This window comes from Podarcis muralis, chromosome 1, assembly GCF_964188315.1.
Source record: "Podarcis muralis chromosome 1, rPodMur119.hap1.1, whole genome shotgun sequence".
NCBI classification, from domain to species: Eukaryota; Metazoa; Chordata; class Lepidosauria; order Squamata; family Lacertidae; genus Podarcis; species Podarcis muralis.
Window position 1 is genome coordinate 109,787,172 of NC_135655.1, and position 15,706 is coordinate 109,802,877.

The 15,706-nt window shown below is 41.8% G+C and overlaps 1 protein-coding gene across 3 annotated transcripts in view; it reads right to left on the reverse strand.

Annotated features, from left to right (window-relative positions):
• ABCB11 (ATP binding cassette subfamily B member 11) overlaps positions 1 to 12,983 on the reverse strand; it is a 54,463-nt gene extending 41,480 nt beyond the window's left edge. Inside the window, exons 1-7 of one of the 3 annotated variants that reach the window (XM_077936997.1) lie at positions 12,831 to 12,982; positions 10,083 to 10,177; positions 8,889 to 8,910; positions 5,179 to 5,232; positions 3,520 to 3,562; positions 2,305 to 2,546; positions 330 to 417 (exon numbers count right to left, since the gene is read on the reverse strand). In XM_077936997.1, the coding sequence (XP_077793123.1) occupies positions 330 to 417; positions 2,305 to 2,546; positions 3,520 to 3,562; positions 5,179 to 5,232; positions 8,889 to 8,910; positions 10,083 to 10,158 (525 nt within the window). In that variant the 5' untranslated portion in view covers positions 10,159 to 10,177; positions 12,831 to 12,982. Of the gene's footprint in view, positions 1 to 329; positions 418 to 2,304; positions 2,547 to 3,519; positions 3,563 to 5,178; positions 5,233 to 8,888; positions 8,911 to 10,082; positions 10,178 to 12,830 lie in introns of all 3 variants that reach the window. The other 2 variants (XM_077937003.1, XM_077937005.1) reach the window with 2 other exon arrangements.
• Between the last annotated feature and the right edge of the window lie 2,723 nt (positions 12,984 to 15,706).

The following is a 15,706-nucleotide window of genomic DNA, read 5'->3' on the forward strand; positions in this document are numbered from 1 at the left end:
TTGACAACAGAGGCCTACTAAACACATGGACATGTATATAACTGGATCTGGATCATCACCATGAGACAGCAGCATAAAAACTGTCTCACAATGCCCATCGTTGAAGGATTCCAGTCAACAAATGTCCACAGGAAGTTGGGAGGGATAAATGGGAACCCAAGGCAGGGCCTTCTGGGTGGTTGCACCCCAAATTGGAAATGCCCTGTGACTGTGTCCCAACTGTGGAGAAAGGAGTTTAGCTGCCTTTTTGTTGTTTTTCAGGTGAGTGCCACCAACATTAAACCATTTTCTATTGTGGAAAATAATATGGGGAAGTAAATAATACTGACCTGGAAGTATGCCAGCACAAGCACTGCACAGCCTATTCCCCCATAGTAACTTGCAAAATAACTCATTTCCATTTCAATGTCCAGCAACCTGATAGATAAAGAAAGAATTAAAGAAGATATATGTTTTTCTTTTTCTTTGTTAATGAAACAAAGATCATTTGAATCGGCAAATAAATGTGGAAAACTGCTAGCATGGCAGCTGAAAAAGAGACAAAAATTAAATACGGTCACTAATCTAGAGATCGAAGGGAGAAATATCCAGAACCCGGCGGAGATTAGAAAGTGCTTCCAGAGATACTTTAAACAACTATACACCCAAGGGCCGCAGAATGAGACTGAAATAAACCAATTTTTGAGGAGTAACGGACTACCAAAATTGTCTCAAAAAAATAGGATAATCCTGAACCATAAAATAACACAACAAGAGATTGAAGGAGCCATTCAGAATATGCAATTGGGCAAATCTCCAGGGCCAGATGGGTTTACCATTGTTCTTTTCCCTCAGTTAATATTTGGGTATGAATTCAGAGAGGGCAGAGTAAGGGATTGTAGTGAAAACAAAAAAACTGACTTTCCAAAATAATATATACTGTAAGTAGCAGACAATCTGACAAAATAGGTCCACCATATTCTCCATTAATATTAATAATAACAATAATATATCATTTATATGCCACCCATCTGAATGGATTCCCTCAGCCACTCTGGGTGGCTTCCAACAAATTATAAAACCTCAGTAAAACCTCAAACATTAAAAGCATTTAATGCTAACTGGTTGATGTGTAATTCAACAAGGGCAAAACAAACAAGGAATATTAGTTATTGTTCAACATTTGCATAAACTGATCCAGTTTCAAACTATTTCCTTGTGAAAGGCTAATGATGCAATCTATGCACATGTAATTGGAAGCAAGTCCCATTCCATATAGTGGGACTTACGTCTGTGTAAACATGCGTAAGAGTGCTGAATTTGAACCACTGCCAAAAAACGGTGCTTAGGTGGAACAAGTGAATCAACCTTAAGTTTACATCAATTATCTTTGGCCCTGAAATCCAAGTACTCAACCATTATTGACTTGTGGGTTGCAGCTGCAACTTTTGAAGCCAAAGGACATTTACCTTTGTGTGATTTCCTGTTGAAATCATGCACAATAGTTCTAAATGCCAAAAGTAAAGATATATATTTCTTTTCTTTTTTTACTTCTACAGAACCAGGGCAGTACAAAGCAAATCTTAGAAAAATGACTGACGAATTTCTATTTTTACGCGTTCTAGTAAGAGCCAGCAGTTGGCAAAGCTGGCTAGACTCAATGGTAGGGCAAGTATAAATTAAAATGAGCAATTATCAGCCAGGCAATGAACAAAGTAGCAACACCTACAGCTCTGGAGAGGAGATGACATTAGTCCAGCTGAGATAGGACATGGTATGGGAATATTATTTAATCACATGTACAGTGGTACCTCGGGCTAAGTACTTAATTCGTTCCGGAGGTCCTTACTTAACCTGAAACTGTTCTTAACCTGAAGCACCACTTTAGCTAATGAGGCCTCCCACTGCTGCTGCACCGTCGGAGCACAATTTCTGTTCTCATCCTGAAGCAAAGTTCTTAACCTGAAGCACTATTTCTGGGTTAGCAGAGTCTGTAACCTGAAGCGTATGTAACCCAAGGTACCACTGTATATGAAGGCAGGCTGGTAAACTGACCTGGAGTATCACTGGTTTGTCTTCTGTGCAAGAATGCAAAAGATTTCAGACAATGTCATTTAATAACAGAGGAGAGAAAATGCTTTGCTCATTTGTAAGGTCTATAAATATCGAAATATTGAGATATTACTATAAGGTTATGTCCGGCCTCTACCCATAGTCAACCTGATGAAACTAATGAACCCAAGTTAGTCATGTTCTTTAACTTCAGTGGGGCTACTCTGAGTAGTATTAGCACCGGACACAATGCAAAATGTCTTGTTCACTTACCCACAACTCACTGGTGTATTATTGTCGTTTTGGTGATAGGAACTGTTGAGCCACACTATAGTGTTATTCACACATCCTTTATTCGGGTCACTAAGCTCTTGCTTCTCAATATCATATTGAATAAATGTGTCTGTCATTACCCCAAAGACAATCAACATGGCTGGCTGGGCAGCTCCATGAAGAGCAGCGCAGATGCCACCGAAAGCCATCATCAGTTTCTCAGATGAAGAAGCAAATCTAAACTTTAAGTGGGGGGAAACAGACAAAGAGCATTCACAAAAAAATTATGCATCGCTCCTTTGTATATTAATGTTCCAATTGTTTTTCTTACTAACACTGGCTGAAACCCAAGGCTGCTGCTTCGCTGGCAGAATGGCTTTGATCCAACAGAGGTGGCCACTAAAATAAATGGTAGTTGTTTTCTGATCCCACCTTCCTGCTACAGTCCCTTGAGAACTGAAAATCTGTTGCAGAAGCTTGTAGGGCCCTCTAGATAGGTGCGGAAGAAGGCACAAGGGTTGTGTAGGGAAGAGAGATATCAGTGCAAATCACCTCCCTTCTTTTGCATTAATAGATGCTCTTCTGAGTCAAAAGCCACTCCATGAGTGGAACTATAGCACTGGATTTCACCCAGGTGGCGCTGTGGGTTAAACCACAGAGCCTAGGACTTGCTGATCAGAAGGTCAGCAGTTCGAATCCCCATGACGGGGTGAGCTGCCGTTGCTCGGTCCCAGCTCCTGCCCACCTAGCAGTTTGAAAGCACGTCAAGTGCAAGTAGATAAATAGATACTGCTCCGGCAGGAAGGTAAACGGTGTTTCTGTGCGCTGCTCTGGTTCACCAGAAGCGGCTTAGTCATGCTGGCCACAACACCCAGAAGCTGTATGCCGGCTCCCTCGGCCAATAAAGCAAGATGAGCGCCACAACCCCAGAGTCGGTCACGACTGGATCTAATGGTCAGGGGTCCCTTTACCTTTACCTTTAATGCTAAGCTCCACCATTCCTTCTTGGAGTAACAACACGCGCCACCTTCACAGTGAACATCAGGGTCCCCATAACAGTTTTGGAAAAACAAAATACAAAGCTGTCTCCATTTGTACTTGAATCTCAAAAGGGTAGTTGCGATTATGACGACCCTATAAGCTGGGAATCTGACCACCCTGATCTATAGAACCACAGCAGATATATGAAGTGGTGAAAAGCAATAATTTTATTACCAACTCAAAGAAGCCAACTCGAATTTCATTCTTCTCTGATGTCCTGTTTAAAAAAGAAAGAAAGCAAAATGTGTTGTATTATGAAAGTTGTATTCTTTCCCCCAGATATGCTGGGAATCAAATCCCTTTTGTTGGATTGCCTAGTGGAAGAACCTCTTCACAGTGCCAAAGAAGTCTATGTGTAAAGGCAGCTCTATCCTACCAGTAGCAGCCTCTTCCCCCCACCATTGAATCAATCCAAGACAGTCAAGAATTCTCCAGTATTTTCACTCACACACTGTGCTCTTGAGAAGTCCAGTTTCACGGCATGTTCCCTAAGTGGTGTTTGACAGATGCTGGACTACAGGAGCATATCTCAAAAGCCCACCTCGTGTAATCGTTATTGACTGGTGTTATAACTAAACATTTGCAAAAAATAGCATATAAAAGTTTGCTGTAACTCCCTTTTCTGACTTCTGTGAAAGAATGTGCTTTCCTTGACAAATTAAAGGAGACTCTTGTTATTCTAGATCCAGCCACAACTGAAACCTATTTTAGGCCCCAAAAGAAGAAGAGTGAGCATAGTACAGAAGGCAAGGCGGTTCTTGGAACAATGAGGCAGAGATGGGAGAGGCTGGCAGATTAATCTGAGGGATAAATTTGTGCTGCCTAAAGAGTTACAAGCTGTGGTTTGTTATTGCTGTCATTGAACCACCCATATACTTGCACGGCATCAATACTTGCATTGAAAACACAAACAAATACACACATACACACACCCAATATATTCTGACAGAATTTACCACACATTATGCACCAATCTGTATTGCCCTGCCCAATGATGAAGTGAATCTTCTGCACTTGAGCAGAAATATTACATAGAAGCAGGGCTCCGAGCCCGCCCCCCCACCAGAATTCAGTTCCGGCCCCTCTCAGGTGGGCACCATTGCCATTATAAGAGAACAAGGGAGGTGTTCATAGTGAGTTCCAGCACTTCTTTTCTTCTAGAAAAATAGCACTTGGGAAGTGGAAAAGAATCTTATTGCCACCATCCATCTGGATGATACAGATGATTAAAGTATTAAGTTGTTGTTGGTTACACACACACACACACACACACACACACACACACACACACACATCATGGTAAATGATTACCTGTCTTACACAGTGGCATGAAGTGGGTCTTGTGAGGTAGAAAGTGAGGTATGTCAGCGCATGATGGGGTCTTTGTAAAGAAGTAAGGAGTTTCTAGAAATGGGTTCATGCTGGGTTATTACATTTCGGGACTGACGTGTTGCATTTCCTTATTACACAAGAGCCCCACAAGATCAGAGCAAAGGCCAGATCTAGTCCAGCACCCAGTTTCCAACAGATACATTTGGGGAGCCCACAAACAGGACACATGGGGGCAATAACCCTTTCTCACACACAGCTCCTCCCCATCATGATCCTGGCCACAGTTTACAACCATTATGGCTAGCAGCCAGTTAATAGCCCTAGCCTCCGCAAATTATTTGTCTAATCCCATTTGAAAACTGTCTGAAGGATGGCTGTCAGCACACCTTGTCACAGAGACTTTGCCTCCTTCACCACCCTCTGTCACTCCTGCAAAGTTTAGCAGAATGAATGAATGCGCCCGGCAATTATCCTGATAGAAGAGTAACCAGCTTAACTTACTTGTTCCCTTTTGTATTGTCCTTTGAAGAAGTTTCCTTTTTATTATGGAAATACCTGTGAAAGGCAAGACAATATCCATGTGAGTACTCTTAAGGGGCCTATTCCCACGCACTTCCATTCAAATTTATTTTATCCATCAAAATGTATGTTATCATCTTGGGACATTGTTATGGCTTCAGTTGCAACAGGATCGTCATTTTGAAAAGAGGCATTTGAAATACAAGGAACTGGACTTTATTTTTAACAGGCTTGAAATCCGCCCCCTTAAAAAATAGATTACAACAAAGGTTCTAAAAAGCTCTATTGCTTCAACAGGTCTGATTTTTGTGCCCTTCTGATACCATTAGTCCCCAGGACAACCCGTCCCTATTGCTGTTCTCTTCACATTTCTGCACCAATTTATGACTGTAAAAAATAATTCTCATGAAAATGCACCTGCATTTTAGTGCAAATTTCTCCCAATGAACACATTTCTGTATGCAGTTTTGACTTAATAAATATGTATTTATTTTCCCAAGCATTTTCCCCATATATAATGCATTTTTGCATGCTATTTTTTCTAATATTCATTCATTTTTATGACATTTCCCCCTAATTCATGCATTTTTGTACACTGAATTGAAAAATTCAAGAAAGATCAAATTTCAAGTATAACTGCATTTCAGTTCATGTATTTGTTGGGGAAGAGTGAATTGGAATGTATCTCATTAAAAGGCAAACAAAATCAAATTTCTCTTCCATTTCTACAAGGAAGGCAGTGTTAGCGGAACTCTTAAAGGAAAGGAATAAGAATTCTTTAATGCACCATTAATTTTAAGGTTGGGACTGTCTGGCTTAATGCTGAGGTTCAGAGGATCTTCAAAGGTACATGATGTGAGAGTGTTTGAGGCAGTTCTGGTTATAGGATCATAAGCTGTGTCTTATCCTGTGTCTTAATATTCCACCTCATTGCTTCATCTAGCTGCACTCCCACAGGAAAAATTTCGCATAGGACTATAACAATGAGAGAAGAATATAACAGGGATGGCACCCTTCCCAGACCCTGCTAATCCCATAATTGGTTCACTATAGTATAAAGAGCATTAACCATCCTGTTCCCCAGCCTGGGTGGATACTTGAAAAATCAGTATTGTTCAGAAGGGAGAGAGAGTTTGATTTACTCCTTAGAGGCCTAGGTTCCTCTTGTACTCCCTGAGTGGCCTCAGGCAAGTCCTCACAGTCTTAGCTGCCATCACGAATTACACATGAATAATGCCTACAGATATCTGTGCTTTTCCTAGGAAAAAACAGCTTTGGGTGTTGGGGGGGGGGGGGACCAAAGAAGGGTGCTTTATGGTTAACACCTTTTCTTCCTGCTGGCTTTCTACCCAAAATCATTACAGCAGAGATTTTCAACCTCTTTGAGTCCACGGTTCCCTTGACCAACTACATTCTTTCTACAGCACCCCTGTGGGTCTCAGGAGCCCAGTTATGTCACCCCCTGGCCCACAGAGCTGGCAGCCTCTCACCCTTTTTGAACACCCTCCCTTGTGGAGTGTTCCCTCAGCCTCTTTCCCTCTCCCCTCTGTTTGGGAGTCCTCTGGGCAGTCACGGCTGCCGCCCTAGTCTCTGAGCTGCACCCCCTGCCCCAAGAAGAGATGCTTCATCACACTGCCCCACAGGGACCTGGGACTTGTCTGTCCATTCCCAACAGCAAAGGCTGGTGGACTGGTTGGCTGGGATCCCTCGCCCACTTGCTTGCTTACTCGAAGGCCGCCTCAGCTCCTGGCAACCAGCACCCCCTGGCCAGCCCCAGCGGCACCATTTGCCTGCAGAGCTTGTAGCCAGGGCTGCTGCAACAAACAGTCGTACAAGCCTTTGGGAGGCAGAGATGCGAGAGGGCATGAGAGGAGGGAGGGAAGGAAGGAAGGAAAGAGGGACAGAGGCCAGTGTTGCCCGCGGCACCCCTGACCATCATTCAAGGTACCCCAGGCTGCCACGGCCCATTTGTTGAAAACCACTGCATTACAGAGGCACAGGCAAAACAAAACAAAACAAAACAAAACAAAACAAAACAAAACACACCACACCACCACCTTGTGGAGTTCCTCAGAAGGGTATTAATGTCCCTCATTATACAAATCAGTTAATGGGGCCAGCACTTTCCTGAATGATAGCTGTCCTATCTTTACTGGTCTCTCATTGGAATGCTCATCTTTGCCCTCATCTGCACAAACCATAGTTTAGTGTAAGCCAAACCATAGTTTAGTGTAAGTGACCAGAATGGTGGGCAGAGAAGGCATGCAATTTATTTTTCAGCCCTATCTGCATGGGCCATATCAGGGAGAAGTGCCATCCAATTCAGCGTAAATTAACCTTTTGTATACAAAGTTCACGTGTACTAACATGAATTTTCAGTTTTGAAGGGCATTGATCATATTGCTAAAATGGTTAGGTTAGGTTACATTATACTTCTGGTAAAAATGGTCAGATCCCAGTCCTTCCAGAATCCAGAATCATAGCTGTCAATGTTTCCCTTTTTTTAAAGGGAAATTCCCTTATTCCGAATAGGATTCCTCGCAAGAAAAGGGAAAAGTTGACAGCTATGTCCAGAATGCATCTCTACACTACTCTGAGTTTCACCTCACCAGAAGGCTTAATTTGAAACTTAAATCCCATTCATGTGTGTACCTGGCACCAAACTTTGTGACAACCAGTTTCAGTGAGGTTCTGAGCTGTGAAAAGATATTTAAGGGCTTGGTGTTTTCTCTATTTCCGTATATCTGGAGCCCAGCTCCTCGGAAATTTGCTTAAGGCTATATTCTCTCCATCAACTGTATAGTGATACAGCAGGCAAGTTTCTATTTTAAGACATATTAGTTTTGCTTTCACCAAATTATAGCCTAGTACAAATCTCTTCGTATTTAATTCTGGGGTTTTTTGTTTTATTTTTTGTAAGAGGGTTTTCCAGCAAGAATATTGTATTCTGTTCTAGAATATTCTGTTGTGGCATAGACCACAGCCATGAACCCACACAAAAGTGATTGATTGATTGGCTGTCAGTCAATGTCATATCTAAGGAAAGCAGCCAGAGTGGAAAATATTTGCACATGGAATTGTTAATCGTCACATCATGCCATGAAACCTGTGAATAGATCTAACCTGCATTGTAAGAGGAATTGATTGAAATAGTAGCATTTTCCTTCTGGTATTCTGTTATTGCACATTGTGTTCTGAATTTTTGCTTAACTCATACCAGTTGCATAATATTAGAGATTAGAAAATTGAAGTGGCTGCATTTCCTGTGTTGCAAACACACCAATGAATTATGAAAACTGCTTTCTAGGCATCAAATAAATGAATAGTGTGGATCTTTATATAGCCAAAACTGCGCCATCCACTCGCAACGGGGGAAGTATCAGCAGGCTCAAGAGAGAGAGAGACGCCCCCCCCACGAAGTACCAAAGAGGTGCAAAAAATATTTGGGGGGGGGGGTAGTTCAATGAAGGGGGCAAAACCAGCAAAACAGACAAATGAGGTCTGAGCATGCTCAGTGGTCACAGAATGCTCCTTGACAGTGAAGGAAGGGGAGGGTGTAAAATCAGGGGAGGGGAAATGGAATGAGGCATGGCTGACTAAAATCCGGAACAGAAGGACTCGCTACACTGCAACATTTTGTTGCATGTCCTACTTGTGTAACCAAATACTTTGAAAATATCTGCATTACTTACTCTGGTTTGCAGATGCCGTTATCTGGTGGGGAAAACAAATACATCCTATAGTTAGCATTCTTTGAAAATTAATCCATACTCCTAGACACACACACAAGGCCATTTTAATTATGTACAGGCAGTGTTTGATTAAAGAGAACTCAAAGAGTTCATACAAAAATCCCAAATGGACCAAATTGGAATGATTCATGTTGGAGATCTGATTCTACAAACCAGTTCCCAAAACAGGTTCAGGAAATGGAAAGAGACATAACTTAGTGGCGGAGCCAACGTTTTGCATGCAGAAGATCCCACAGAATTGCCATTGCTAACCAAAGACTGACTATGTTCAGGCACAGGAGTGCTTGTATGTCAAGGTCAGAACAAGGCTCTGTTTTTGTTTTTTAAGATGCTTCTATTATTACAAAACGCTGGGAAAATTCCCACTATATTAAAATGGCCGCTGTGTTTTATTATTTATGTGTATTTATCCAGGCTCCTATTCCACTTTGGAGTAAGTTAAAAAGTAACTCTGAAACAACATAAAATAATAAGCATGATATTACGGGGGGGGGGGGGGGTCAATCTAATGCAGAAAATACCACATCAAGATGGGGCAGCTGGTTGCTCCATTTCAAAACTCTAAGACCTAATCCCATTCCACATGCCCAGTCCTATTCTCCAAGAATCCACACTTCCTTTCATTATAATTGTACCTCCACGTTTCAACTGGTTTGGTTTTCAAGGTAAAAGATCAAGCAGAAGGCCATTCTTGTAAAGTGAACACCAATGTTTCAGCCCTGCTCTCTCACCTCACCCTCTTGCCTGCTCATCACCTCTGCTGCTACCTCTTCCTCCTTCTCCAGCTAAGAAAGGTAACACTCTGCATCCAAGATCTTGAGATGCTCAAAAAGAGAATTTCGGTCTTGGGACCAACCGCAACCCCTGCAAACTGGTCTATTGCACACTGGAACTTGGGGAAGAGGATGATTCTCTTGAGCTGCATATCCTCCTTCCACATCTTGCCAGATAATTTGTTAACTTTTCCAACCAGAGGAAGAGGAGGAGTTAGCAATAGTGAGTGGGCAAGCAAATACTTTCTCCCCCCCCCCAAAAAACCCCATGAGCTTGGGATGATATGAGCAAATGGGTCTTGAAGAGATTTACTGACGTGTGCCTAAAGTCAAGAGGTATATAAAATGGAAAACATCATACGTGATTCTTCCGGCTCAAAACCATAGTTGTCTTCTCCGATTTTCTTAATACTGCGCAAAGTAACTGGCTCAGGCATGATCTTCCTCTTTATGCTGCTAAATAATGATGGTGATAATGATGATAATAATGTACCCCAACTTTGCAAACCAAATGACAATTTTCTAAAGCTCTCTTTTGTACTTGTATGATTTCATTGAGTAAAATGAAATGAAATTCTTATAAGTCAGTAGGTCCATGGTTCAGCTCCACTTTACTTACTTACTTACTTACTTACTTACTTACTTACTTACCCACCTACTTAAAATAAATCTGAGTAGGTCCGTGGTTCAGCTTCACTTTACTTACTTACTTATTTACTTACCTACTTACTTAAAATAACTCTGAGCTTCAGCTTGAGAACTTCCAATATGAGTTACAATTAGTATTTTTTTAAAAAGAAAAGAAAACCGCAGCAAAAACAAAATACAGTACAGTTGAAAGAACTGATTTAAACCCTAGCCAGCCAGTTTTTAACTCCAAGTACATTAAATCGCAGGTGCATTAGATGATTCTAGAGCTTGCTGTCTTGTTTTGAGTTACAAGGAATTAACAGCTAGGGGACAGCATCATAAGGCTATCAGGATTAGTCTGGTAGTTTACAGTCATACCTTGGGATGAATACGCTTCAGGTTAAGCATTTTCGGGTTGCGCTCCATGGCGACCCGGAAGTAACAGAGCGCGTTACTTCTGTGTTTCGCCACACGCGCATGCGTAGACCGTCAAAATTTTGTCATGCGCATGCCCAGAAGTGCTGAAACGTGACCCGCGCATGCGCAGACATGCGGACACATGTTACGTTTGCTTCGGGATGCGAACGGGGCTCTGGAACGGATCCCGTTCGCATCCCGAGTTACCACTGTACATTGTTAGACAGCTCTATTCCTCCCCCCCCCATAACTAAAAGGTGGCAGTGGTCTAAATATTTTGATGGGGTCCTGGGGTAGCTGTTGCTGAAAAATAAAGTGAAGGCCTTCCTTTGCACCCTTACCTAAGCCTCAGAATATTCCACCCCTCATGCAGAATAGTCTGACTATAAGGCCAACCCTATCATGTGACAGAGGGAGGCAGCTGCCTCGGGCAACAGATTTTGGGTGTCATGAAAAGCAGCAAATTTTTACCCATTTAATTAATTATTGCTGCATTTTTATTTATTTTTTTACCACCTGGTAGCGGCATTTATGTAATTGTGAAGAGATAACTCAATGGAGGTCAAGGGGGAGTATTTTGCTGCTCTGCCTCAGGTAGCAAAATTGCCTTGGACCAGCCCTGCCCGAATAACTGCCATTATCATTGTTCTTTATTAAATTTATTAGGGTTTTTTTTTGCCATGGCAACGCAAAGCAACTTACAATATTTTTAAAATTTTAAACACACACACACACATTAAAGTTACCATTAAAAAAAACCTAAAAGACCATTCTATTTTTTTATAAAAAACTAGATTAAAACATCCCACTCATACAAAAAAGGCCATAGATAATTAAAAACCAAAGGCCTGATGTCTAAAGATACAGTGGTACCTCAGGTTAAGTATTTACAGTAATTCGTTCCAGAGGTCCGTATTTAACCTGAAACTGTTCTTAACCTGAAACACCACTTTAGCTAATGGGGCCTCCCGCTGCCACCGTGCCGCCGGTGCACGATTTCTGTTCTCATCCTGAAGCAAAGTTCTTAACCTGAAGCACTATTTATGGGTTAGCAGAGTCTGTAACCTGAAGCATATGTAAGCTGAAGCGTATGTAACCTGAGGTACCACTGTATGTAACAGTAGTTTCACCAGCTTGCAGATCTGTCTGTAGCTACCCTGACCTAAGACATTTCCTGTGCCTTTAAGGTTTAAATTCTATGCACTCTTACATGGGAGAAGTAAGTGGGTAAGTAGAAGGAAGAATCGCAGCAGAAGTCACTTAGCCCCCTTCAGTCCTGAAGTGATAGGCGAAAACATACTTAAGTATTGCACAGAAGGGAAAATTCAATTGAGGGTACAGCAGCCACCCCAGGATTCATAATCAGCATAAAAACAGAGACCTGACTTGTCCCCCTCCCCAACCACCCCCATTAACAAATGGTCTTTGCTCTTCTATAGGAATTTTGAGTTGTGTTAGCGAAGAACAGCAGCAACATCATCATCATCACCATTGTAATAAAATAACAGTTTAAGACAATGACTTTAAGTAGGCTTTTAAAGAACACGCATGCTTACAAGAATAAATATTTGTTCCCAGTAGGAAAAAGAGTAGCTGCAGCGTATTATATCAGAAAACTGTTGCAAGAAGGAAGAGATATCAACATATTCCAGTTCTGCTGTTCCAATCCAATTTAGATTCCTCCTTCCCAACACACATCTCCGCTTTTAAATAAAACTTAAAATATCAAGACATGCAGTCATGGATCTCCTATATCTGTTTGGCCATAAAATACTCTGAAAACTTCTTCAGTTAATATAGCAAATTCATCTTGTGCCCAGGAGTATTTGAAATAGTTATTTCAAATTATTACTTATTCTATAACCTAGTAAAACAAGAGTTTCAGAAAAAAGCAGCTTAGCTTAACACTTTTCACAGAATGTTCCTTTATTTCCTTAATTATTGTTAAGACCATTATAATCTAGTCACAGTATATTTTGTAATTTATTTAAGTTGCTGAGGTGCATGTTCTTATTGTTTTATCCAAAGCTAACATTGTAATAATGCATATATTTTTCCTCACCAGTTGAAGTAAAAAGAGGAAGAAACAGAGAAACAAGCTCCAAGGATCCTATGGAGTGAAATTAGTCAACAGTTTGTACATCCATTTTCAACACCCATCAGCTTTCAATGTAGTAACCCATTTATCAAGAGTTAAGCCTCTAAGTAGTCAGAGACTATTTACACAAAGGTCAGTAACCGAGTGGTCCTCAGAGTTCATTGACATTCAGTGTAGAATTTTAACTTGAGTAAAATTATCATACAGCTGAACAGCAAAATGAGAAAATAGAAATCTTTGAAAAACTACACAGAAAACAAAAACAAATGTCTTATGCAGTCTCAGAAAGGCAACATTATAATAATTCTTGATTAAAGGTCAACAATGAAGTCTTATGTATGTGGAATGGGTACAAAAACCACTTTGAAAGTCCATCTCTAAATCTGAAGCTAAAAATCTTTGTTCCTTTTCCAAAATTTGCACAGCATTCATTCTTTATCTTTCTCAGCTGGAGGCTAAGCAGCTAACTAGCCAGAAAAGCTTCACAAAGTTCCCCTTTGATTCGACCTAGGCTAGAAGCATTTTTGAAAGCTTTCTAGAGAAGTCATTTATGTGTTCACCACCCACAGCAACGTTTGACGGAAGCAGTAAAAGGTCTTCTTTGGCGCCCAAATGGAGACATTACCAATTAGGAGCCAACAACAAAAGCTCTGAGCTATATGTTTATCATCAGTGTGTTGCCAGTACACAGGTGACCCTTCATGTGGTCGCTGAACATTGGTGTGTGATGCAACTGGACCCCGATAACAGCCGGTGCAACGGCAGTTTAAGCATCTTAATTCACCTGTCATCTTTCTAATCTTTTTTATTAAATTCACAGCTTCTCTGCAATTTTAATTACTGGCATTCAGAATCAAAGAGTCAGGTGTGTAGCTGATCATGTTGGGATCCACCTTCCACACTTCAGTTATACACTAGATGAGCAAGACTTAGAATTTATTCTAATGGGTCCTAAAGTTGCCCCTCTTTGGGGACATACGTAGTCTATGATATCCCATGGGTGTTTTGGGAGGGTACTCACCTTGTGAGGCAAACTTGCAGTGGGTCTGCCCTAATGCCAGGGAGCAACAGGACTCAGGGAAACTCCAACATTGGTATTTATTTGTGACAGGGTGAGCTCCTGTTGCTCGGACCCAGCTCCTGCCAACCTAGCAGTTCAAAAGCACGCCAAAAAGTGCAAGTAGATAAATAGGTACCACTCTGGCGGGAAGGTAAATGGTGTTTCCATGCGCTGCTCTGGTTTCTCCAGAAGTGGCTTAGTCATGGTGGCCACATGACCTGGAAAAACTGTCTGCGGACAAATCCCGGCTCCCTTGGCCTGTAAAGCGAGATGAGTGAACAACCCCAGAGTCGTTCGCAACTGGACTTAACTGTTAGGGGTCCTTTTTACAAATGAGCTTGGACTTGCTTCACAATAAAGGCAGTGCTATGTGTGTGGTGATACTCATTGGTACAGAGTACCATCACTTTTCTTTCCCTTTTGGCTACCCATGGCAGCCATTTTCTGCTGGCCCACATGGTGCTTCCATCAACAGATGAATATCAGCACCTCATTTTTTAGAAAAGCAAGCAAGCAAGCAAACAAAACTAAGTAAAATTAAGGTTCCAACTAGTTCCTGTCACCAAACTGTCGAGGGAACCACACCTACCCAGGGCGGGCATTTCTATTACAAACCAGGCATCTTATATCACCCAATTATCACTACCGCCAACTAGTGGCTCTAGCGGCAGCTGCACTTACTTTGTTACTACAGTGCTACCTCGGGTTACATACACTTCAGGTTACAGACGCTTCAGGTTACAAACTCTGCTAACCCAGAAATATTAGCTCGGGTTAATAACTTTGCCTCAGGATGAGAACACAAATTGTGCTTCGGCGGCGCAGCAGCAGGAGGCCCCACTAGCTAAAGTGGTGCTTCAGGTTAAGAACAGTTTCAGGTTAAGAACGGACCTCCAGAACGAATTAAGTACTTAACCCGAGGTACCACTGTACCATATCCCAGCACATTACACAACTCAGAAATGTTGCAAGGCTGTGAGATTTAGAGCAAAAGTCGCGGCTGCACTGCTTCCCACAGTTTTATGACATTTGAAAAAGGAAACATGACACACGCAGGAAGCACAGCCTTCCAACAACCAATTAATTCTTAGGAAATGACCTCGTGTAGCAATGGGCTGACATCAGCCTGCTCACTTCAGAAATGACAGTTCTCATCAACAAATATTTGTGTGTGCAGAGAAGAATCATAGCTACATTACCATATATTGTATTGTATTCCTTCTCTTTCTTCCGCCCACCTTTTCCACTTTATTTTGTACCACTGCAAACTTTAAAATATTAATACAGTTGTACCTTGGATCCCAAACGCCTTGGTACTCGGACGTTTTGGTTCCCGAATGCCCGGAAGTGAGTGTTCCAGTTTGAGAACGCTCTTTGGAACCCAGATGTCAGATGGGCCTTCCGCGGCTTCTGATTGGCTGCAGGAGCTTCCTGCAGCCAATCAGAAGTCATGCTTTGGTTTCCAAACATTTTGGAAGTTGAATGGACTACCAGAACGGGTTCCATTTGACTTCCGAGGTACATCTGTACAAATGATATCGTGGAGTTGGCAAAGGTTATACTCTGATACAGCAGTGGTGTCTTGGTGGGAAGTGCTGTAGCTCACTGGTAGAGCATCTACCGGTACTTTGAAAGTCCCAGGTTCAAACCTTGGCATCTCTAGGGAATGTCTCATCTAGAACCTTGGAGAACTGATGCCAGTCAGTGAAAACAATATGCAGCTTATACTGGTCTGACTCAGTATAAGGCAGCACCCTATATTCTTGTGGTGAATATGCGG